This window comes from Moschus berezovskii, chromosome 1 (assembly GCF_049115385.1).
Source record: "Moschus berezovskii isolate FMDL1 chromosome 1, NW_MosBer_1.0, whole genome shotgun sequence".
Lineage (NCBI taxonomy): Eukaryota > Metazoa > Chordata > Mammalia > Artiodactyla > Moschidae > Moschus > Moschus berezovskii.
In genome coordinates this window covers 148,539,270-148,565,898 of record NC_142460.1, presented here as the reverse complement: position 1 = coordinate 148,565,898, position 26,629 = coordinate 148,539,270, and the positions used below count along the sequence as shown (strand labels likewise).

General features: G+C 39.8%; 1 protein-coding gene across 1 annotated transcript in view; it reads right to left on the bottom strand.

The window, feature by feature from the left end:
• The window catches only part of SLC9A9 (solute carrier family 9 member A9), a 678,791-nt gene that overhangs the window by 615,834 nt on the left and 36,328 nt on the right, over positions 1-26,629 (bottom strand). The window contains exons 3-4 of the mRNA XM_055412241.2: positions 8,945-9,022; positions 7,380-7,456 (exon numbers count right to left, since the gene is read on the bottom strand). Of these exons, the coding sequence (XP_055268216.1) occupies positions 7,380-7,456; positions 8,945-9,022 (155 nt within the window). The remainder of the gene's footprint in view (positions 1-7,379; positions 7,457-8,944; positions 9,023-26,629) is intronic.

The following is a 26,629-nucleotide window of genomic DNA, read 5'->3' as shown; positions in this document are numbered from 1 at the left end:
ACTAAGAACTGCTCTAAATCATTCTCTTTACAGTGTTAGAGCTTAAGGCACTGACATATTGGCCTCCATCCATGAAATATACTTCTGGTTTTGATTCTAGACCCTTGTTCCTTCTTCCAGGTTTAGGAATCAGCCTTTTGAGACTGCTGAACCTCAACAAACCTTATCCCTTTCAAGGACAGAGAAACACTGATTCCAGAACTAGCTCCATGGGTGCTCAGGCCTACAGACCCCAGCTCAGCGGGCATGATCACACAAGAGGGTGGTGTCAGGCATGCTTCTGTGGTGTATTAGAGAGTCCAGCAGGTAAAACAACATTCCTGAAGAATGTTGATATGAATAATATAAACAACCTCACACCTGAATCCAGTTTTTCCAGAGTGAGTTACCCCAAATCCAGCAATTCTAAGGAAGTAAAATGAAGTCATACCATCCCTCCAACTATCTCCAGTAAGAAAGGACAGGTTCAATTTCTACATTGCAGTTATATTCATAGCTCTTAATCAAACATTCGTATTTTTCATAATTGCTAGGATGAGATGGTTGGATGGCATCACTGCCTCATGGACATGAGTTTGAGCAACTCCGGGAGATAGTGAAGGACAGGGAAGCCTGGTATGCTGCAGTTCATGGGGTCGCAAAGAGTCAGACATGACAGTGACTGAACAGCAACAATGGTAAATGTGAAAATATGAAATTACTAAGGGCTTTGTTTGTCTTGCATATATAATTACTAACTGCAAAACACTATAGGAAATATAATGCATCATCTTAGGAGGAGGACAAAGAGACTCTAAGAGTATTGTTCTCAAATCAGACAGGCTGTGCCATTTATTACCATTTACTTACTGTGTAACCTTGAGCAAGTCTCAACTTCAGCATCCTTGCATATAAAAGAAAGATGATAATAGTATCTGTCTCATAGGGGCACTATGAGAATAAGATGAGATAATACTTGTAAAAAGCATAGGTCAGTGTCTGGCACATTGAATGCAATTTAAAAACTGAGCTTTTCTTAAATTTAACACCCTATTCTTCATCATTTAGGTCCATACCGCCTTTTTCAAAATATTTTTTTTAAACTGTGGTATTTGTTTTAATTTGTACTTAACAGAGAAGGTAAAAGGATATCATTTTCAATTCTCTTAAAGAAGTGTTTCACGGACACTGATCAGTTCTTAGGACAAAAATGTACATGATGACAGTAAACATTAGGTAGGCTGGCATTGTGGTGATACACCTATGTGACCTGTGTGAAAGTAGAGACACTGAGTCAACAGTAAGGGAATAGCTCTCAAAGATGGAGGAAATGAGTAGAAAAATAATTCAAGTGCACGGATTTTATTTAAAAGCATAGACATATTTTAAATATTTCTTAAGTGACAGCAGTGGCCACAGGACTGGAAAAGGTCAGTCTTCATTCCAATCCCTAAGAAAGGCAATGCCAAAGAATGCTCAAACTACTGCACAAATGCACTCATCTCACACACTAGTAAAGTCATGCTCAAAATTCTCCAAGCCAGGCTTCAGAAATATGTGAACTGTGAAATTCCAGATGTTCAAGCTGGTTTTAGAAAGGGCAGAGGAACCAGAGATCAAATTGCCAACATCCTCTGGATCATCGAAAAAGCAAGAGAGTTCCAGAAGAACATCTATTTCTGCTTCATTGACTATGCCAAAGCCTTTGACTGTGTGGATCATAATAAACTGTGGAACATTCTGAAAGAGATGGGAATACCAGACCACCTGACCTGCCTCTTGAGAAACCTGTATGCAGGTCAGGAAGAAACAGCTAGACATGGACATGGAACAACAGACTGGTCCCAAATAGGAAAAGGAGCACGTCAAGGCTGTATATTGTCACCCTGATTATTTAGCTTATATGCAGAGTACATCATGAGGAATGCTGGGCTGGAAGAAGCACAAGCTGGAATCAAGATTGCTGGGAGAAATATCAGTAACCTCAGATATGCAGATGCTGCTGCTAAGTCACTTCAGTTGTGTCCGACTCTGTGTGACCCCATAGACGGAAGCCCACCAGGCTCCCCCTTCCCTGGGATTCTCCAGGCAAGAATATGCAGATGACACCACTCTTATGGCAGAAAGTGAAGAGGAACTAAAAAGCCTCTTGTTGAAAGTGAAAGAGGAGAGTGAAAAGGTTGGCTTAAAGCTCAACATTCAGAAAACTAAGATCATGGCATCTGATCCCATCACTTCTTGGGAAATAGATGGGGAAACAGTGGAAACTGTCAGATTTTATTTTTTTGGGCTCCAAAATCACTGCAGATGCTGATTGCAGCCATGAAATTAAAAGATGCTTACTCCTTGGAAGGAAAGTTATGACCAACCTAGATGGCATATTAAAAAGCAGAGATATTACTTTGCCAACCAAGGTCCGTCTAGTCCAGGCTATGGTTTTTCCCGTGATCATGTATGGATGTGAGAGGTGGACTGTGAAGAAAGCTGATCACCGAAGAATTGATGCTTTTGAACTGTGGTGCTGGAGAAGACTCTTGAGAGTCCCTTGGACTGCAAGGAGATCCAACCAGTCCATTCTAAAGGAGATCAGTCCTGGGTGTTCATTGGAAGGACTGATGCTAAAGCTGCAACTCCAATATTTTGGCCACCTCATGCGAAGAGTTGGCTCACTGGAAAAGACTCTGATGCTGGGAGGGATTGAGGGCAGGAGAAGGGGATGACAGAGAATGAGATGGCTGGATGGCATCACCGACTCGATGGACATGAGTTTGAGTGAACTCCGGGAGTTGGTGATGGACAGGGAGGCCTGGCATGCTGTGATTCATGGGGTTGCAAAGAGTTGGACATGAATGAGTGACTGAACTGAACTGAACTGAAGTGATAAAATGGGGGAGACAACTAGAAAAGTTGAACAATTTAACCTTAAAAAATGTTTAGAGGTTTCTTTGACTTTATTTCTAGGGGGATATTGTTAAACTTTCTCATGTAAATTGAAAGATGACTTACATCTAATTTTTTAAATGAAATGAAGTTATTAAAACTTAAGAACTTTTTCATTTAAATGGACCCAACAATCTCAAATCCTATAGAACATCAGAGTCCAGCTCTAGCACTAGCCTGTAGTTTGATTACAGGGTTTACCAGCAGAAGATCATGGCCCACAAGCTGAGTTTTCACACACATTCCACAATCACTCTTCATGACCTTCACATCCTCATACATTTCTGATCCTGAGATTCATGGGCATCTGTCAGCTGACTCTCCAGCACTCCAGTTCCCATATTCTCTTATATCACTCTGTGAGACTGACTCTCCAACATGGAAAATTGCACAATATTCCTAATACCCACCAGGACTAACACACCTGATAGTATGTAAAATCCAATTTCTTCATCCCTCTTCACTAAATCACTACCCAGGATCTACCCACTTTTTAAAATTACTCTCAGACTCCATTCTAACCGATTGTCCTCAATCCCTCCTCTTGCCTAATTTATCCAAATGTAAATATATCTGCATAAACTCAGGCATTCCTTCTTCCCCTTAAAAACGTGGATTTCTTTTTAGATGGGATTCCTGATAAAAATCTCTCATGTCTATGAGAACTTTTAAGGGGATAAATAAAAAAACAGGTGGCATGTTAGTAAATATTTATTCTACCATTTTATTTTTTAGTTTAATATTTTAAATGTTTTTGTGCTAATAAAATTAGAAGTAAAGCAACTTTTTGGCATGAAGAATATGACTCAGGAGCCAAATTATTTGGTTATTAATATCAGCCCTACTACTTACATTGTGTTATTCTCTCTGAACCTCAGCAGTCTCAACTGTTAAATGAGGGTAATAATAGTATCTACTTAATAGGATTATTTGGAGGATTAAATGAAATAATCCATGTAAAGCACTTTTTAAAATGGCACAGTAAATATCCAGCTTTCAATAAATGTTTATTGTATTGTTCTTGTCACTATTAATTTATCAAAAGAATAGAACTGGTTGTTTTCTAAGATTTAAGTTTAAATTTGAGTGATTCACAAAATAGGAGTTACCAGATTATTAAATTATCATTTTGGTTTGAATTAAAGTGTGTGCCTTTCCTTCAGTGGACTTCCCTGGTGGCTCAGTTGGAAAAGAATCTGCCTGCAATGCAGGAGACCACCTGTAATACAGTAGACTTGGGTTCAATCCCTGGGTTGGGAAGATCCCCTGAAGAAGGAAATGGGGGATTTCCTTATCTAAGAGACCCATATTGTTTGCCATGAGGTTTATTATGTAATTTAGTTGCTTTAAGTATAAATAAAATTTATCTTCAGTTCACTTCAGTTCAGTCACTCAGTCATGTCTGACTCTTTGAGACCCCATGAATCACAGTATGCCAGGCCTCCCTGTCCATCACCAACTCCCGGAGTTCACTCAAACTCATGTCCATTGAGTCGGTGATGCCATCCAGCCATCTCATTCTCTGTCGTCCCCTTCTCCTCCTGCCCCCAATCCCTCCAAGCATCAGAGTCTTTTCCAGGTGCTGCTTATGGAATGTTTTGAGCATACTTATAAATTAAGCTGGGCTTGCCACGTGGCTCAGTTTTAAAGATTGTGCTTGCCAATGCAAGAGACATGAGTTTGATCCCTGGGTCAGAAAGTTCCTCTGGAGAAGGAAATGGCAACCCACTCCAATATTCTTGCCTAGATAACCCCATGGACAGAGGAACCTGGTAGGCTACAGTCCATATGTTCACAAGAGTTGGACATAACTTAGGACTAAACCACCACTAACTTCACTTCAAAATTTTTGAAATTATATCTGGAGAGCAGCATAAAACAATGACTGTTTTTCATCATACAGTACCCCAAACAATTGAACCTGCCAGTGCTCTTCTTCTATTTCTGCCCATAGCATAAGTGTGGAGTCACCCATCATGTCCCAGGGATTGAATCCAATGGATATCTACGTCTGTCCCACTTGACCACTCCTGTGTTACACACTGTCCATCGTCCATCTACATTTTTCTTTGTTTTCCAGACACATTCCATGCTGGTTTGTTTCCTGCTTATTTGGCCCAGTACTTCTTAGTTTTTTGTGGGCACCTCTCCCCTTCTTCAGATAGTGCTGTTGCCCAGATACCTACCTTTCTCATTCCACATACTTGCTCTGCATAACCTCATTCTCTCAGGATTTCAACAAATTGATGACTTGATATCCATCTTTACTGCCACTGCCTGATACTAAGCCCTCATCATTTCCAACCTAGCTTGGAAATTGTCTCAAGAAATAGTCCCCTTGCTACCTTTTTCCCACTTCACATGGCCACCAGAATGACCTTCCCAAAGTGTAAACCCGACCTTGTCACTCTCGGGCTAAAGCTCTTTAAGGGTTTCCCTTACCTTGCTGCATAAGATCCTAAAATCTTTAACTTATCTATCCCTTCTGCATTTTAATCTAATGATCCACATTAGGAAGGCACCCTATAAGTTTTTGTTGTTCAAGCAAAGAACATGGTTCTAAAGGTTTTGCCAGGGCTGCACATCTTACTCAAAGCACTTTCCATTATAAATGGTTAACTGCAGCCTTAAAAATCAATTAGAAGAGTTTCTCAGCTCCAATAAATACATATTACTGAATCTCTTGAACTGAAAATTTTAAGAACAAGTCAGTTACATACAATGCATGCATGTTAGTATACACACACACACACACACACACACACCATCTATTGTGCTTTAAAAAATAGATGTATAGAGTTTAAAAAAAATAATAGCAAAAGCATGTTATGTAAATGCACAAACAAGTATACTTGAAATCAGTTATGCAAGGAAACAGAGTAATAATGAAACTGATTATGCCATAATTTGATAATGTTGTCTACAAGCTTAGAATTTAGATCTATTATAAATTTCAGATTTCCATATTATAGAACTGCTAAAAATCAATCTTTGCTATAAACTGCTAAGTATCTGTTGAAAGTTCACACATCTCAGAGTCCTGAGTCAATGTATAGGAACAATGATTAGGGATGTGTAGGAATTAAAGATAAATTGTTAAATAAAGAGAGGGTGATAGCAAGAGCTGCTGGATCAAGAACAGCAGTTTTAAATTTTGTCCTGACCAGGTCCTACTTCTTATAGATGGTGAGGCTGAAATAATTAATTACCTTTCAAGATGCTACATTTCTCATCTTCAGAAGGAAGTGTTTAATCACACAGATCTCTGAGGCCCTTGCCAGCTTTGAAGTTTGAATAGCTATGGCATACCCACAGAACAGAAAAGCCCTCCCTTGAACAAGCTTCCAGAAGGATCCAATCCACTGTGACTCTCAATCACAAACAGTTGATAGACCTCTTAGTTGTCCAGACTTTATGAGGCTCCCCAGTCTACATCTCTGCAACTTAAAAATCTTCAGTTGTTAAAATCTTCAGCTTCCTCACGAACTTAACCATGCTGGACATTTTCATATAATGTAGCTTGAGTTGTTCTAGGCTTGAACCAATAAAAACTTAAGAGCAAATTCAACATAACCCCCCCTACTCTCCATTTTCAGGTCCAAGTAATGAGAGCCCCTTAGCCTTCCAGTGACACACTCTAAACACTTCATAAGGAAAGGGCTGGGTGAGTGACGAATGTGTGTTTTTAGCCTCAGTTTCTTGTTTTAGGGATATAACAGCTGTATGCAGTAAAATTTCAGGGTAGAACTGGCTGTATTAGACAATTTAAGACATCCACACAATCACAGTCAGAGCAGCTGGATATGTTTTCTACACTGGAGATTTAATGTATTGGATAGAATTATAAGTGAATTGGATTGGCTTCACCATTTTGTACCACATTCTGCTTTATGATGAGTTGCAAGCCAGAGTCTGGGGTTCGCAGCATAACCAATAAAATATAATGAGAATAAAACAAGTCTGTGTTCTACAGTGTATTGACCAAAAAGCCATCCCAGCATTAAACAACTCTGCTGATATTTAGAAATGTCTGTCTCAGACTGCTCTCTTGTTAACTTTTCCTTAGAAAGAAAACCCCTGACATAAATTACTATTGTACTCCTGTCAAATAAAGGTAAGATCCTACAAAGAAGATGGAAAAAGAATACAGTGTGCTTATCTGCATTATTTAAGCCAAAAAAGGCAATGTGCTTCACATAACTCAAACCAAATTAGCCACATTGTCTATGTCAGAAATTCAAAACTCACAGAGAAAATCCAACAATTTAATTCTAATTTGCTTTTATTTGAAGCCTTGTGTTTCTCAGATGACATGCAAGCCTTGGAACTGAGTCAGAAAAAAGTGTCAAGATGTGATATACGGAAAGAAAAAAAAAAACATTCACCCAGATAGTGTGAGGCCAGGAAATGTGAGACTGGCCCCACAGACTTCTGGAACTTAAGTTCCAAATGTCACTTACCCTATGACGATGCAGGAGATGGCCGTTCCCAAGAAGGCATATGTTAAAATAGATCCCAAGTTTTGAAAAAAGTGTCTCTGGGGGAAAAAAAGATAGATTTCATATAGTACATCAGATTTTTTCTTCTTAGCATAACAAGAAGTAAAAACAAATGCATGTGTTTTCATAGCCTCTCCCTTTCCTCACTGTTAAGGCCGATTTTGTTTTTGGAGCCTCGGTTGCTGGTCATATTGTACAAAGAAAACTTAACTGATTTACACTGTAAAGGATAGAGGTTTCCAACAAACAGGGAAAAAATACATCTGGAAAGTGACAGGCCAGAACTGGCTGGCCCTGAGAGAGGAGGAAGGGATTGGAGCAATGGTCATGCAGGACTCTGGAATGATTAAAGGAAGACAGAGTTTTTAAGAAGTTTTGTTGTCACTGAAACCCTTTTAGCACTTTAAATATACTGTTCTAAAAGACTTAAGTTGCCGTTTGACTTTTGTTGGATCTCTGATTTACTGTTTTTCTGAAAGTGATGAAACCAAACCTTAATCACCAACAACAGTTTCTTTTAATGAATCATACAAAATGATGCTTAGTCTTGGGGCTGGGATGAAGAAGGATGAGCGGAATAAATCCAGCTTTCTAAATCTTTTCAAACACTTGCTTGGAAAAACTCCCTTCCAGTTCTGTAAGTGGTAGCTAAGTAGCCAGAACTGACAGCAAGAGGGAGCCCAAAGTACACAAGAAAATCAAGTTTGTACTGAACAAGGCTGCTGAAGCTCACAGGCCAAAGGGAGGAGAGCCGTAGGAATCTCTGGAGTCAAGGGTGGGCAGCAGGAAAGCAACCATATTAACTCTGCATCTCAAAACTCATTCAGGCTGGAGCCTCGATCTGTGACCCTGGGGAGGCTAGCATGAAGACTTTGGTGTGAATTACTAATTTAGGAAATGTACATGTTCAGGCTACACATAAGTGTTTTGCAAGTGCAAAAAACTGCAAGACTGAAGTTTCTCTCTATAAACTCAATGTTAATTAACAGCAAACTCTTTGGTTATAATCATCTAGAATAATATTGCCCAATAGAAATATAATGTAAACCATATATGTCATTTAAAATGACAATGTAAAAAAAATAAAATGACATTTATTTTTCTAGTAGTCATATTAAAATAAGTTTTTAAAAAGTAAAATGAATGTTGATAATATAATGTATTCATAAAACATCATTTCTACATGAAATAAATATAAAACATTGTTGAAATATTTTACATTCTTTTTTTACACTGAGCCTGTAAAATCCAGGGCATATTGTACACTTAAAGCACATCTTCATTCAGACTAGTCAAGTTTCAAGGGCTAAATAGCTGCACATGACTATCAATCAGTATACTGGACAGAGCAAGTTTAGAAGAATTCTAAGCATGTCAGATTTGAATCTGTATCACGTAATCTAAGATAATGGCATTTTTACCAAATAGTTAAACACATAAAATAAAATTATACTTTTATTTTTCATTAGTGCTGGCAAGATTCTCTATTTAATGATAAAAGAAGAAAACAATCACTGTATATTTACCTTCTTTAGACTATATCCAGCATGAAATATAATTGGCGGCAATAAAACATTGAAGAAGATTTCCGGATCAAATGTCATCTGCCAAAAAAGACAAATGTGTTGTTAGGAAGATGCTCTTCTGGACTAATAAAAATAAATTTAAAAAGAAGTTATAGTTGCCTTTGCTAAAGTTGTATGAGATATATCAACATGCTATTAAATTAGCAGAGATGAAAAGAGAAAATGCAAACTTAAAAATTTATGATTGAACATAACTGATAAAGTAATATTTTATATGTAAAACTTATGTTTCATTCTGTAGCTAATATGAACAACATAACATCTGAATGAAACCTTTCTAGGCAAAGAAAATTTTTTGCTTTTATTTTGATTATTCATTCTTCATATTTTAAATGCTTTTATTCTATTTTATTTTTTCTGGTTGAGGGGATTGGTGGTGTTCAAACGTTTTAGCTTCTGACAGGATTTAAAGTTTTCCCAAATAAAACATTTTTAGAAATTTAGTCTTAGTTTTCCCTACTTTATCCTATTCCAAAGTTCAAAATATTTTCCAGACTCTGGAAAAACACATTTGAAAGAGAAACAGGATTTTTCTAGTATTTGTTTATTGGCTTTTACTTAAATGCTAAAATAAACTTGGCAAAAATTCCTTAGTGTGAAGTACGATGAAATGAGATGTAGAAATTCTTGAATCCAATACGTGCTCTGTGCTGAGTAGTCTGAAAATGAAAACTAATTTAATCTATAAAACCTTCCTTAGATTCATCCTCTTCTCTACTTCTCTCACACTCTGTCTCTCGCTCTCACACACACACACACACACACGTGCACGCGCATACACTGCCATTCATTGTTTCTCCACTAAGGCCTTCTTACCATTACAACACTCAGCAAAATTTTTCAGACGTACAGGTCTCACAACTACACTTTCTAGACTTTTTTGCCTGAATTCTCACTCACTCTGAAGCTGTTTCTCAAAAACTACTTCTCTCTGAAACATGCTGATCTCCCAGTCAAAACCGACTGCTCTTTTTCTGTGCTCTTTCAGCGCTCTGTCCCTCCCTTGTAGCATATGTTTCATAACATAGTTTATCAGTTTCTGTTTGACTGTTTTCTCCATTAAACTGGGAACCCATCAAGGATCACAATGATGTCTTGGTCATTTCTGTGTTGCTTTCATCCCTCCCAGGGCTAGCTTATTGCTCGATATAGTTTTCCAAATTGGGGGAAAAATTAATTGCCTTTGAAAGTCAGATCTATTAAAATAGAGTGAATTATGAAAAAGTGAAAATGTTAGTCACTCAATTGCATCTGACTCTTGCGACCCCATGGACTGTAGCCTACCTCTACCCATGGAATTCTCCAGGCAAGAACACTGGTTGCCATACCCTTCTCCAGGGGATCTTCCCCACCTATGGGTTAAACTAGATCTCCCACATTGCAAGCAGATTCTTTACCATCTGAGCCACCAGGGAATTAATTATATATATATGTATATATATATCCCTAAAAACCTTACATATCACAGGTAAGAATTACTTAAGTAAAAATTAAGAAAAGCTTTTCTTAACTCCACTACTTACTTTGGGCCTAACTGAGCATTGCCAGAGTCCCTCTTCTCCCTTCCCCACACTGGCTCCTTGACTCTACTCATCTAATATTTGGGTAGGGGTAATGGACAGGGAGGCCTGGCGTGCTGTGATTCACGGGGTCGCAAAGAGTCGGACACAACTGAGCGACTGAACTGGACTGAACTGAACTGAACTGAAGCTGGGGAAGTAGGAGCCATGTAACTCAGTTGGGTGCCCACTTATAAATCTAGTTATTCTCTCATTGATGCCACAACCTCTTAGACCAGTGAGCATTCAGGCAGATCAGCTTGGCCCACCCATAGCTTTCTTGTGCCTCTAATGTTTCTTCATCTTTAAGATGAATATGATAATTTTATACCTAATTTCTAAGGTGGTTGGAAAAATTAAGTGAATTAATACTTGCAAAGCTCTTGCAGCATTGCCTAACATCTAGTAAGCACTTTTAAGAATTCATTACTAAAGAAAATGAAATATCTGAATTAATATTGTAAAGTTATATGATTTGAAGAAACTGCCCCACTGTCAGGAACTCTTAAGTGTTACAACTGTGCAACATTTGGGCAAAGAGATTACTTCTCCTTCTAAGTTTACTCTTTTTTTCTAAGATTATCTAAAATACCATTATTGATCTATTTTTGAGGCCTCTTCAAGAGTTTATCAACTGCATATTTGAAAGCTTTTTCAAAGAGATGTATTTCTGTGTTCTGGAGGAGTAAGCCATATAGTTGTGATCTGTGATCATCTGGAAGAGAGGATTACAGTGGCACAACATCTTGGGCAGAAAATCCCTCGCCTCTGCAGTTTTTCTGCAAAAATCAGGTTAATCACTCAACCAGAACATTTCAATAATCAGAGTGCCCCATTCCCTGCATGCAGGTTAACTAATATACTATTGAATTATATTTTCTAGAGCAGCCAGATGAAACTGGCAGGCTGAGAATGGCATGCAGAGTACGAGGATTTATTTGTATATACAAAACAGATTTGTGTTCCTTTCAGACTTGCTATAAGCTTAGGAACTGCTAAATCAGAGTTCTGGGAGTAACTCCAAACCCAGATAATTTCTCAGAAATGGCTGGATCTGCCACTGCACCAGCCTCCAGATGGCGGTTCCACATGTCATTTTCCTCAGACTTTGTGTTCAAATCAAGGCCTTGGAGGTGAGACTGGTTTAAAAGCCCAAACAATTAAAATTTTTCATTAAATATGAGGGGGGAAAAATTGAAGACAGGTGTGAAATGGAAGGACAGAAAGTTAAAATTTTTCAGCTAAATACACTAGTCTTAAAATACAAGCTTTAGAGACCAGCACCGTCCAACAGAGCCTTCCTTGATGGTGGAAGTATTCTATTACTGTCCTGCTCAATGGAGTAGCCACGGGTCATACGATCTATTGAGCAATTGAACTGGAGACTGTTGGAACGGAGGGACTGAAAGTTTTATTTTTCTGTGGCTAGTAACTATGGGACAGTACATTTACAGACAGGTACTAGAATTTAAAACTTCAGACCATTCAGTTTTTAGATGGTTTATCGCCCTATATAAGGAATGATTAATTTGGAGAAACAGACCCTCAACTCAAATGGTAGAATTATGAATGCTTCATAAAAACTGAGATTTTAAATATTGGGATTCAATTCTTAAAATACCAGACAGTAAGAGATAGAAAAATACCAATACGTTCAACTACTACAAGGATGCAGTAGTTTTATCTGTTATCTCAAATATGCACTAGTGTTTGGCTAGGAATGGCCTAAACATACATTCAGAGAGGTAATCAACTTGAAAACTTCCAAGAGTAGAAAGGAAAGGTATACCAAGTTCAACTCTCAAGTTCATCAGAAGGTTATAGATACAAAATTCTGTTTGGGCCTAAGTATCAAGGCGTCCAGTGACTCAACATGAATTATCTGGGAAAAAGTATGTGTTCTATGCTACTACTAACTAAATAAGCACTAAAATAACCACTTTAATGGGGGACTGTGATTTATGTGGCATATTACTTCCAAAGAGGCCTTTTAAAAACATTGTTTCATCAACTCTGACAGCATTCCTGTGTGATAGCTGGCAGATGCAATTATGCCCTTTTTCCAGAGACAGGAGAAGAAATGAAAGGCATGCCCGGTGTCAATCAATGTGACAGGGATATCACTGGGATTGGGTGTGTATTCAGGGGCAAACTAAATGTGTATGCCTAGGCAAACTAAATGTGTGATTTTCAGTTGAGAACTTTGCTAACATAACTGCTTAAACCAAGATTTAGGAGCGTTTAGGAGAGGTTGGCACTCAGAAATAGGCTTCATTATTTTGGCAATTCCCAACTCCTTTGGAAAAATAAAAGTAGTTAACACAGTAATGTGTTCGCTTATCTGCAATGATTTGTTCATTAGACATCTAATGAGCCCCTTCTCTGCTGCAATCCAGAGTTCTCTAGAAGACAGATGGCACTCTGGGCTTGCTGACCCAGCCAGGAGCCTTGATCTTGAAGCAGCACATGAGCTGGGTTTTGAAGGATGAATAGAAGCCTCTCCATGGGGCACCAACATACAAAACCATGCTCCTTTGTCTGCCCTGGCAGCACTGGGTCAGGCCACAGGGGAAACCAGCAGCTTCCTGAAGCTTCAGTTATACTTAAGAGCAAGTAGTTTGAAATATTTTGAATATTTTAAGCATGCAGATATATTTAAAAGTGAAAATAAAAACTTGCATGCATTTTTAATATATATAGAAGACTTCAAAGAAATCTTGGCTTGCTCAGGGAACGCAGCTCTAGACAACACAAGCATGAGCATTTCCTTTCCTCTGCCCTAGGTTATGCTTTGGTGTGAGAAGTACCAAAGGGGGTAAAAGATGAATAATTTCAGAATATATAATGAAAATATACCACCTACAAATTAGATGAGCTTAGTCTACTTACGGAGAAGGCAATGGCAAGCCACTCCAGTACTCTTGCCTAGAAAATCCCATGGATGGAGCAGCCTGGTAGGCTGCAGTCCGTGGGGTCACTAGGGGTCGTACACGACTGAGCGACTTCACTTTCACTTTCACACATTGGAGAAGGAAATGGCAACCCACTCCGGTGTTCTTGCCTGGAGAATCCCAGGGACAGGGGAGCCTGGTGGGCTTCCCTCTATGGGGTCACACAGAGTCGGACACGACTGAAGTGACTTAGCAGCAGCAGTCTACTTACTTAAATCTCTCTGAGCCTCAGTTTCCTCATTTGTAATTTGCCTACTTCCTAGACTTGCTTTTCATGATTAGATGTAATAAGAGATGTAAAGGGGTCTACATGGTACCCAACACTGATCACTTCTCAAGAAATGGTCACTGTTCAGTTCAGTTCAGTCGCTCAGTCGTGTCCAACTCTCCGCGACCCCATGAATCACAGCAACACTGATCACTTCTGAAGAAATGGTCACTGTACCTGAATTGAAATGAAAGAAACTGTTGACGCAATGGATTGAGGATTGGAGGCACAAGGCACAGAAATATTCATTCAAACGTGGAGAAAAGTAGAAATGTTTTACCCAGAAAGATTAAACAATAAAATGGCTATTGAGAGTATAAATTTGTATAACATTTTAGTAGGGTAATTTAGCAACAGCTATCAAAATGTCAAATATCCATACTATTTGATTCAGCAACACCTAATTTGAGAATTTATCCCGCAGATATGCTTGCACATGTGTGGAATGACATAAGGACAAGAGTATTCATTGCAGATGAATGAATGGGGAAAAAAGAAAACATTGAGGATGACTGAGCCACAGATTGGTTAAATCACAGTATACAGCTGACCCTTGATCAAGGTAGGGGAGTGCCGACTCCCCATGCTCGAAAATCCGGGTATAACTCACAGTTGGTCCTCTGTATATGAGGTTCTCCTCTTTCTGCAATTCCTACTTACCTATGGTTCTGCCTCTGCAGATCAACCACAGTTGATCCACACCAACTGTGGATCATGTAGGACTGTGGTATTTGCTATTGAAAAAAATCTGCACATAAGTGGACCCACACAGTTCAAATCTGTGTTGTTCAAGGGTCAACTACAGTCTGTAAAACTGAATAACTATGCAACTGTTAGAAAGGCTGAGGAAACTGTCTAGGAACTGATATGGCTGCTTTCTAAAATTTGTTGTGAAGCTAAAACAGCAAGGTGTAAAGCAGTCCATCTGGCATGTGTAACAAAACTTGCTATGTCTTCACCAGACTCCTTTTCTTTTCTCTCCTGGCCAGATACCTAGTCTACATTTCCTTGTCATCATGTGTGACATATGACAAAGGTCTGACCAGTTGAATATAGATAACAGTAATATAAGTAATTTCCAACCCCGGTCTCTAAAATCCCCTAGATCTCGTATGTTCTCTGTCTTTCTGCCATTGTTAGTTCCCACAGAACATCTGGCAGAGGTCCCAAATACTAGGGAGCGGTGGAGCCACTAGATTAAAGGAAGCTGGGAATGATCACTGGCCCCTGGAGAAGACTGCAAAGGCCACAGTGGATTTGAACACAAGCAATAAATAAACTTTATTGTACTAAGTTGTTGAGATTTGGGCTTCCTTGATAGCTCAGTTGGTAAAGAATCCACGTGCAGTGCAGGAGACACTGAATTTGATTCCTGGGTTGGGAATATCCACTGGAGAAGGGATAAGCTACCCACTCCAGTATTCTTGGGCTTCCTTGTAGTTTAGCTAGTAAAGAATCCACCTGCAATGTGGGAGACCTGGGTTCAATCCCTGGGTTGGGAAGATCCCCTGGAGAAGGGAAAGGCTACCCACTCCAATATTCTAGTCTGGAGAATTCCATAGACTGTATAGTCCATGGGGTTGCAAAGAGTCGGACAAGAGTGACTTTCACGTCACCTCACATTGAGATTTGGGGGGTAGTCTGTTAAAGTATTTGGCCTGTTCCAAGATTTGTGTGGAAAAGGAGGAAGTGTAGAATATTTATCTGTATATTATATATATGTGTGTGTGTGTGTGTGCATACACATACTATTGTAAATTATATATATACTATCATATATGGGGCTTCCCTGGTGACTCAGATGGTAAATAATTCACGGGCAATGCAGGACACCTGGGTTCAATCCCTGGGTCGGAAAGATACCCCAGAGAAGGAAACGGCAACCCACTCTAGTATTCTTGCCTGGAGAATTCCACTGACACAGGAGCCTATTGGGCTATATAGTCCATGCAGTCACAAGAGTTGAACACAACTTTGTGACTAAACCACCATTATTACCATGTTATATATATACAATCAGTTGCCTCTGGGGAGACCAGGGATGAAAACTTGGTGGCAGGAAGGGTGGTGGCTTGGAGAAGGCTTTTCTGTATTTACTTAGTGAAGGATGACTGCTTAGCGCAATGCATCCAGGACTTTTGCCATCATTACATACACAGAGAAAGTGATTATATTTGGTCAGTGGAGGAAACTGTGGGGAAATTAGGGTCCTGGTAAGACAATTCAGGGCTAAAAGGATGAGACTGGGACTCTGACCATCCTCAGCCCAGGATGAAGGGCTTTAAAGCCTGTGGAGCAGCTGTAATCCATTAGCATATCAGCTCGGGAGCACTGTACAGGATTCAATACTCCTGGCCCTCATTTCATCTTTCACTGACCCTCCCCCGGACACAGAGAGTGACCAATCTAAGTTGGAGAAAACAAATTGAGTGTGCATCTCAGACTCCTCTCTCTCCATGTTGAAATCAGCCTGTTTGCTCAAAGTGGATACCCCTAGTTCCTCCCAAACATAGAGAAGGCTTTCTGTCCAGCTGGATCTGTGGCTGGTTTGATAAGTCTTTCTAATTCTGGGGCTAAAGATGAGCAAGCCAGCTTGCAAACTGAGCCTCATTGCTGTATCTATGTCTCAACTAGTTATAAAATCAGATGGGCAACTCTACCTCAGCAACAACAAAAATTTTAATAAATACTATCAACTAAAAAGCGATGATACTGAATAACTTCTTTAAAATTTCAACATACCATTTTGTACCTTTTGAATGTGAGCCACATGAATGCATTGCCTACTCAAAAAATAAATTGAAGTAATTCCCCCCAAAAAAAGATGTCTCAGATAGATTGGTTTGAAGGGCCCTCAGAATTGGCCTGGATGAAGGGAAACCATTATCAAGTCTCAGTTGCCAGAATGAGCACAAGCTAACAACAATGTGAATGAAGGTGGTTATCGCAGAATGGAAAGAAAGAAACAAACCCAGGAGACATCCATTCATTCAACAATATTTACTGAGAATAAGCCAGGCACATGGCAAGGAGGATCAGCAGAACTTGCAGGTAAAATAGAGAGGCAAAAAAAGAAAAAAAAAAAAAACAAAAACAGAAGGAACCCATATTTTTGCACTTAGGAGTATGGCTGAATAAAAAATGATTGAAGAGGAGCTGACTTGGCAGAGGTAAGAGGAGTCAGAAAAGCTCAGGACTAATTGAAGTCATGGTTCCCTGACTCTGAGGTGTCTGTGAAACACTTGGAAATACATGCTTGGGGACAGGCGGGCCAAGGAGAAATGATTCAAAATCATCAGCACAGAGGAAAGGATTTGTCGAGTATAGGTGGGATCTTTGAAGAAGTACTGTAGGAAAGAGAAGAAAATCAAGAACAGACCCTGGGGTGGGAAGAGGTGGTACTATCATGGGAAAGGACAGTGAGTGAGCAATCATGAGACAAGCGAAGTGAGGGTCAGGGCCTCAGGAAACTAAGGAGAAGTGTGGTGTAAGAAGGAGGTGCTGGTCCCTGTACAAGACTGTCAGATTTAGCAAGTAAAAATGCACCCAGTTCAATAGGAACTTCAGATAAGCAATAATTTTTCAAAACAGTTTCTTAGCACTGCACTGGGGATAGGCAGTTATAGTCACTGCACTGGGGATAGTCAATTATTTGTTACTTACCTGAAACTCAATAAACAGAGAAGCAAAAATAGAAAGGGGCTTCCCTGGTGGTTCAGCAGTAAAGAATCTGCCTGCAATGCAGATGTGGGTTCAATCCCTAGGTCAGGAAGATCCCCTGGAGAAGGAAATGACAACCCACTTCAGTATTCCTGCCTGGAAAATCTCATGGACAGAGGAGTCTAGAGGGCTACAGTCCATGAGGTCGCAAAAGAGCCAGACACAACTGATCAACTGAACAATAACAAAAAGATAGAAAATCAAAAGTGAACCTTTTTTTGCATCTGGTTGACTAAAGGGATGAATAACCAAGGAGCAGCTGACTCTTCAGCCCAATATCAATGACTAAGAAAAGAATTTCATGGATCAAGGAGAATCCTTTGAATTTCATAATTAGGAAGTGGTTGTCAATCCTTTTCAATTGATTCCAATCAAGAAATGGATACAAAGAGTAAAGGAAAAAGTGAGTGATGGGAATGTAGAAGCAGTGGGTTTAGAACCTTCCTTTGGAGGGTTGAGTGTCAAGCACTTTTGGGAGTCCAATAACTGGCTCTAGGATAAGATGAAAGAAAAACAAAAGGATAAAGGCTAAGAAAGAAGGAAGCAGGGGAGCAGATCAGGACAAAGAATGGTGAGGGCTTAAGTTTAGGGAGGGAAGGAAGTGGGGCGTGTGTGTGTGTGTGTGTGTGTGTGTGAGTGTGCATGTACGTGTGCTAGTCACTCAGTTGTATCTGACTCTTTGAGATGCTATGGATTGTAGCCTGAACCAGGCTCCTCTGTCCATGGAATAGCCAGACAAGAATACTAGTGGTAGCCATTCCCTTCTTCAGGGGATCTTCCCAACCCAGGGATTGAACTGGGTCTCCTGCACTGCAGGAGTTTGAGCAACCAGGGAAGCCCCAAGGAAGCAATATAAGCAACAAAAAGATAATGAATTAATATATATTTTTTTAATGGGAAGAAATATTTCTCTCAAACTTCAAATTTGTGGAGCAGCCAGGTTAGGAGATAGTTATTCACAGTGAAAAGCATTCCTCTGTTCCTCCAGATGGTTTCCTACTGGGCCCTTATATGTGGCAGGGACTCCTCAGTGAGACAGTCTTTACCTCATACAGGCTGTTGTTCAGAAATACATAGTGCCACAGGCAGTCAGAGGGAGAAGCTGCCTGAGAGGTCACCTGTCTTCAGTTCAGATCAGTTCAGTTCAGTCACTCAGTCGTGTCTGGGTCTGCAAACTGATCTCTGTCAATTCCTGGGCTCTGCAGAGGGAGTGGTGGTGATGGGACGTGGGAACAAGAGTGCTGGTCTCCACCCTGGCTCTGCTCTCCAGGTTCTGCCTGAGCAGTTTTGATTTCACCTGTTTTACACATTGAGAAGAGTTTACAGATTTTCTTTGAAGGAAGCATTCTTCTGCTTCATTTGAAGCCCTGACCTAATATTGTCCCCTAGGAAGTTCAAAGAACACGTGAAACATCACGGTGTCACTCAGAGGCACCACTGAACTTAAAAATTCTAGACCAGAGCTATTCTTCTTTTTATTATAGTATGTTCTTAACTTTGCTTTAAATGTTTTAAATGATGTGTCAGTTAAAGACCCTACTTTCCCGCTTCCCCAGAAGTGACCAATACAGTGAAGTTAGAGAGTGTTCTTTTCTTCCATGACTGTGTTCTTATACTTCATATACAGGTATCCATAGCAATGATTACTATTGTTTGTGCATCTTTAAGTTTTATAGAAATTTAGCTATAAATAGCCTTTTATATGGGATTCTTTAGTGGTTCAGTGGTAAAGAATCTGCCTGTAATGCAGGAAGCGCAGGTTGTATCCCTGGGTCAGGAAGATCTCTGGAGAAGGAAATGGGCATCCCACTCCAGTATTCTTGCCTGGGAAATCCCATTCACAGGGGAGCCTGGTGGGCTACAGTCCATGGGGTCACAAAAGAGTTGGACATGACTTAAAGTGACTAAACACACACCACCACCATTTTATATCCTGCTTTTTACATTTAGATTTTTTTTTTACAACTTATCTTTATTAATACAAGTAAATCTTGTCCATTTGCTTAAACTGCAGTATAGCCTTCTATAGGATGAACATATCATGATTGTTTTTTCTCTGCTCTAAAAAGAGAATTAGGGCAATTAGGTTGTTTCCTATTTTTCACAATGACTAGAAATAATGCAGTAGATATTCTTGCACTTAAGCTTTTGCATATATGTATGAAGTTCTCTAGAAGTGGAAAATACTGAAGGTAGAATTGCTGATGCTGAATCTTCAACTTTATTAGACTGAAGTTACTTTAAAGTGGTCACACCAATTTACACTCTATAGAAGAGTATAGGAGCATTTCCCCACATTCTAACCAAGACAAATTTCCAATTTTTACCAATCAGGGCTGCTATAATATTACTATTTCCTTTGCATTTCCCATTACTAATGAAATAAATATATTTTGTGTGCTTTTTGGTCTTTTGTGACATCTCTTTAATGGATTTTTGGATCACATCTTTTACCAACTCTGACTTTTTCTTGTTTCTTAATTCTTCACACAATATGGTTACTATTTTGTTTTGGTTATTTACATTTCAAACATATTCTTTTATTCTCTTACCTCCTTAAACCTTTTAACATTTTTTTTTAACTTTGTCACTGGTGTCTTTTTCATGCAAAATTTTTTCATTTTAATGTGGTAAAATTTATTCCGCTTTTTACTTTGATTCAGGTTCTGGCAACTTCTTTAAAAAATCATTCCTTATCCTGATGTCATAAATATATTTTCTCCTAAAGTTTTATAATTGGCTGTTTACCCTAAAATTTTAAAAGCCTGAGGAAGCCTTAGGATTTGAATATAAATAAAGCAAGTTGCAAAGTTTTAGAGACCACCTGATTTAAATCACATAGGAAAAAATGTAAAATGAATGTAAATATTTTTCCTTGTAATGATAATCGTGAATTACTAATATCACTGAGAAATTATGTCATACCACAAAACCATGATGACTTTTCAAGTAGTTAAAATTCCAGAAGTTAGAAATACACTATTGTGAAATTTATATAAGCAAAAATGACAGATATATACATTGGTATTTCATTGGAGGTAGGTAATGTCTATGTGTGTGCATGCATGTTAAGTCGCTTTAGTCCTGTCCAACTCTGTGTGACTCTATGGACGGTAGCCTGCCAGGCTTCTCTATTCCTTGGATTTTCCAGGCAAGAATACTGCAGTGGGTTGCCAGGGGATCTTCCCAACCCAGGGATCGAACCCATATCTCTCATGGCAGGTGGATTCTTTACTACTAGCACCACCTGGGAAGCCCAGGTAATGTCTACAAATCCAGGTGAACTTAAGTGGAAAATTTACAATAAAACATTTATATAATTCTAAATATTTAGCTTGGCAGCATGGAGTTGTGGAACGCACACTGAACTCAGAGTCAGAAGACCTTGTCCTAAGACCAGTTCTGCCACAGATCAGTCATGACCAAGTCACAGAAGTTTTCTGAGCCTCAGCTTCTGAAACATGGGGGTGATACCTGATCACCTTATGGAAAAATGATGAGACTAAAATGGAAATAACAAGTCTTTGAAAAGGGAATGCACATTTATTGTAACTTCAGTAGGGCTGAAGTTCAGGGTCTGTCTTCCTCATTAATAAACTGCTATTCAGTTCAGTTCAGTTGCTCAGTCGTGTCCAGACTGCTATTACCACTTGTCAATTAATCATAACAGTACATAATAATTTTTTGTAAAGCACCTTCATACATAGTCTCTCATATTTTCTTTGCAACAACTGTTTGAGGTAAGCACTGTGAACATCCCACTTTTACAGAGGTGGAATCAAGGCTCAGAGTTACATGACTTTTACAGTTACAAACCTCGTAAGTATCAAAAGACTTGTACTCCTCTCTTAGCTTCTAATTGTGAGTCCATTGCTTTGTTGATAACAATAATGATAACAAAACTAACAGTTAGTATACTTTGAACACTTACTATGAGTCAGGCACTATTCTAACTGCTTTACAAGTATTTCTCATTTGCAACTCACAAGTATCCTACCAAGTAGTTAGGAATATCCCATTTTACAAACAGGTAATTGAAGCATAGAGAAACCAATCATCTTATCCAATATCACTTAGCTGGTAAGTAGCACCTGAACCAAGTAATATGGCTCCAGGGACCACCTTCTTAACTAAAATAGTCCATCTTCCATCCACCTGTGGGTTCAGGTACCCACTCCACTACAGGATGTGTTTTCATTAGCTGCAAATACATAAAGACCACCTACATTTTCCAAATCATTGCTACAGCATCTAGACACCAATGGCCAGAGAGTCTCCTATGTCCCTGAACAGGATTCTTGACACATGAACTTACCTCTGTTACCTTTGTGACCCTTTACTAAGGTAACCATCCAGCTTAACCAACCAGTCCCAGGTAGTAGCTATTGTCCTGACTTAATTATCACTCATGACCTTCATTCACACGCAAGAGTTCTAGCTTGAAAATCAAATGATGTGGTTTTCTATTCCTAACTCTAGTCACTCAGACTCCTGGCCTTTATTTCCTTATACATAGCTTGGATTGGCTGCTGGTTCGCTATAGGACTGCCTTTTGCTGTGTGAGTTGCCTACCTTCCATCACCCGCACTAGCAGTGGTATTAAGATGATAAGGGGACTTCCTGGCTTCATATCAGCAGGGGAAGAGAAAATAACAGGTGGTGAGAAGGGCTTGGGTCTTCATCTCACCAAGAGTATTCATTCCATAATACCTGGGTGAGGATTGCAAAAGGAAAGACAAGCCTGTGCATCAAGAATGATTCCCTCTCCATCTGGAATTGATATTCATCTTGGCCAATCTCAATATTATAAAGCAAAGGAAACTGCTTTCTGACCCTTATTATATATAGGAATATCACAGTCCCACAGAGTTTCTTTTTGCCTTGCAATTTTCTGGGTTTCCATTATCTTTTTCAGTCCTTAGCTTTGAACTGTGCATGCAGCTTCCCCATCATAAGGCCTCAGCAGGGAGCAACTGGCTTGGGGAAGCTGGACCGGGAAGGGCTGAATCAGCAAGGACCAGTCACAGCAGGCACGCTTGAGGGGATTTGGGGGAAGTAGAGGGGATGAGCTGAAATCAGCAGAAAATAGATGCCAAACAATTTGATTTAAAATTAAAATGATGTGTTTTTCAAACAGTGCATTCACCTTAAAAATGATGCATTAAAAAACAATACCAAATTTCCTTCAACATAAGTACTTCAAACTTTGTCCCAAGGGGGAAATCCATGCTTGCCAAGGGCAGATGTTAAGGAAGCAGAGTAATATTTACAGCACTTCTAACAACCTTTTCTCACTCATTTTGTAAAGTGGGTATGACCGATCCCTGTTTTATAAAGAAAAATATGAGAGGTTAACTTCTCCAAGGTCTCAGTGCTAGAAGTGGCAGAGATAGGATTCAGCCCAAGGTGTAATTGCAAAACTGCAAAAGACTGAATATTTGTGTCTCCTCAAAATTCACATGTTGAAATCTAACCCTGAAGATGATGGTCCCAGGAGGTGGGGCCTTTGGGACGTGATCAGGTCATGAGGATAGAACTCTCATACAGGGGATCAATGTCCTTAGAAAACTGAGAGGGCTCTCATTCTTTCCGCCACATAAGGACACAGCAGGAAGACAACCATCTATGAATCAGAAAGTTAGCTCCCACCAGACACCAAATATGCTGATGACTTGAGCTTCTAAAACTGTGAGAAATAAATGTTTGTTGTTTAAGTCACCCAGGATACAATATTTTTGTTATAGATGACAAAAAGGACTAAGACAAAATCCTTATGCATTTCTCCGTATCACCCTAGAAGCAGTTAGTTCAAGCTGAAGATAGGAATCTCTAAGAGTGGAATTTTAAGACAAGCCTCATGTGAGAAAAAACTTTTTTGTGAGATGAAACATGAGGAGTGTGGATATTTCCAGTTCTCCTAAAAATGCAAACAGTAGGCATATATTCAGTGGTATGCTAGTAAATCATCTCTCTGGAGAGAGAAAAAGCCTACAAGCCTGGATTTGTAGCAGTTGACGGTTTCTGAATACTTCCACCATGACCCATTTCAAGTCATTGTTTGATCAACTGGCTTGTAAGATTCTGGATATTAAATAAATAATCAGCTCTCAAAGAACGGACAAGCCTGTTCTAGTACTCCACTGCGTTCTTTTACTTCAGCTGTGTGTTAACTCATCATTTGGGTACTCTTCTTGAGCACATGGCCTATGTAAATATATAAAGTTTCTCACACTATGAAAGGTATCCATTCCATTCAGTCGCTCAGTCGTGTCCGACTCTTTGCGACCCCGTGGACTGTAGCCCACCAGGCTTCTCTGTCCATGGATTCTCCAGGCAAGAATACTGGAGTGGGTTACCGTTTCCTTCTCCAGGGGATCTTCCCGACCCAAGGATCGAACCCGGGTCTCCCGCATTGGAGGCAGACACTTTAACCTCTGAGCCACCAGGGAAGCCCCATGAAAGGTATAGGAGACCAGAATCTATTACATTCCCCCCCCAGAAAAACATGCCTTTTAGACATTGAATTATTTTGAACTGATTATTTTGAGAAGGAACAGACAAAGGAGATGCTCTGAAAACATACTAGAAATGACCCTTTTGTAAGGTGAAGGAGGAAAGTGCAAGAGCCAGCTTAAGACTAAATATTAAAACTAAGATCATGGCATCTAGCCCCATTATTGCATGGCAAATAGCAGGGGAAAGGTGGAATAGTGACAGATTTCCTCTTCTTGGGCTCCAAAATCACTGTGGACAGTGACTGCAACCATGAAATCAGTAGATGATTCCTTCTTGCAAGGAAAGCAATGACAAACCTGGACAGTGTGTTGAAAAGCAGAGACATTACCCTGCTGACAAAGGTTGGTAGAGTCAAGGCTATGGTCTTCCCAGTGGTCAAGTATGGTGGTGAGAGCTGGACTGTTAAGAAGCAGAACACCAAAGAATTGATGCCTTGGAACTGTGGTGCACAAGAAGACTCCTGAAAGTCCCTTGGACTAAAAGGAGACCAAACCAGTCAATCGTAAAGAAGATTAACCCTGAATATTCACTAGAAGGACTGATGCTGAAGCTGAAGCTCCAAGATTTTGGTCCTCTAATGCAAACAGATGGTTCATTGGATGAGACCCTGATGCTGGAGAAGATCGAGGGCAGAAGGAGAAGTGGGTGTCAGAGGATGAGATGGCTGGACAGCATCACTGATGCAATGAACATGAACTTGGGCAAACTCTGAGACATGGAGAGGGACAGGGAGGCCTGGCATGCTGCAGTCCATGGGGTTGCAAACAATCAGATACAACTGGGCAACTGGACAACAACAACAGCAAGGGAAATTAACATAACGGAAACCTCCATTTGTAAGGGTGTCTCCTTCTTGATACCAGCAAGAGAAAGATAAGTCTAAATCATATGAAATTTGTCAATAAAAAAGGCAGAGACTTAAATTTGCACAACAGTTTTACCCTTGTTCACCAGACAATTCCAGGTCTCCTTCCTAAAACTTGCCTCCCCTATACACTTTATCTTAGCTGAGGATGTTATTGAAGCCTGAATTCTAAGCCATCTGTTTGGATTACCCATTCTCTAGATTTTTCTCAGGCATATATGAAATAAACTTCTGTGTGTTTTTCTCTTGTTAATCTGTCTTTTGTTACAAGGGCCCTAGGCAAAAAACCCAGACAGAAAGAAAGATTTTCCTCCCCTATTAGGGTTACAATATGTTAGATATTGGGCTTTTCCTCCAATGAAGGCCTTGTCACCTCTGCTGCTTAGAATGTCAGTCCGTTCAGAGATTGCTAAGACTGAAAAGAACTGCCTCATGCAAAGTCATGCCCTTTCCAGAGAGGCCCATATCCAAAGACAAAATGATTTGGTGTTTTAGAGTCCAGGCCATCTCAGTCCAACGGCAGAGGACTCTGAAGAGCCATTCTAACTTCAGAACTTGCCAAGGAGTTAGACAAAATTGTCAGGCCTGCCATCATAGCTTAACTTCTCCCTTTGGCCCTCTCAGGTTTCCTTCCTCTTCCATTCATAAGATATTGATCTCAAGCTCACTTAACCATCCTGCTCACTAAACTCTACTTCTGAGTCCTCTAGGAACTCAGAAAGAATGGTACAGAGGGGAGTTCCCTGGTGGTTCAGTGATTAGTACTGCACTTCCACTGCAGGGGGCGCAGCTTTGGTCCCTGGTCAGGGAACTAAGACTGTATGCCACGTGACACAAACAACAACAGTAAAAGAAATCTAATTTGTAAGACATCCTCATTCAACACACCTCCACCTGAGGTAGAACTCTGTAAATCAGACCATATCCAGTTAGCCTCATACAGTAAGTCACCTACATATAACTGAGTCCTGTTCTGAGAGCATGTTCATAAGTACACAAAGTTACTTAGGTACCCAACTCCCTGGAGAAGGAAATGGAAACCCACTCCAGTATTCTTGCCTGGAGAATCCCATGGACAGAGGAGCCTGGTGGGCTATGGTCCATGAGGTCGCAAGGAGTCAGACATGACTGAGCATGCAGCACATACGTACCCAACTACCACAGCCAGCCATATAGTACTGTACCATAATAGATTTATAATACTTTTCACCCAAATAATACATAAACAAACAAGCACAAAAGATCAAACATTTTTAATCTTATAGTATAGTACCCTGAAAAGCACAGTAGTACCAGATACATCACTGCTGTTTTTACGCTTGCTTACAGACATCCTGGGCTTGACATAAAATACTGGACTACTATACTCTCTACAGTACTATAAAGTATACAAAAGCACAGTCTCTGGCAGAGGATGTCCACACGTGACAATGTACACCAGACACGTGACCTGCCTTACATGATCGGACACACAAACGCACAGACGTATCTTTGAAAGCTCACCACTTGAAGGTTTGTATGTAGAACACTTAGTGTAACTAAAAATGGATCTGAGAGGAGCAGCTGGGAGACCCCTAACACAAGACAGGCTTAAATAGCATCAGGAGACAAGCCAGTTAAATGCATAGCTTCTTTAAGGTCCTCACTCCTTCTGGTTGTTCTAACCCCTCTGTGCCACTTATGTTTACCCTACCTTCGGGCTGTGTAAGCTACTAATGAGGAGTTTCTTGAAGAACCAGGAAACGC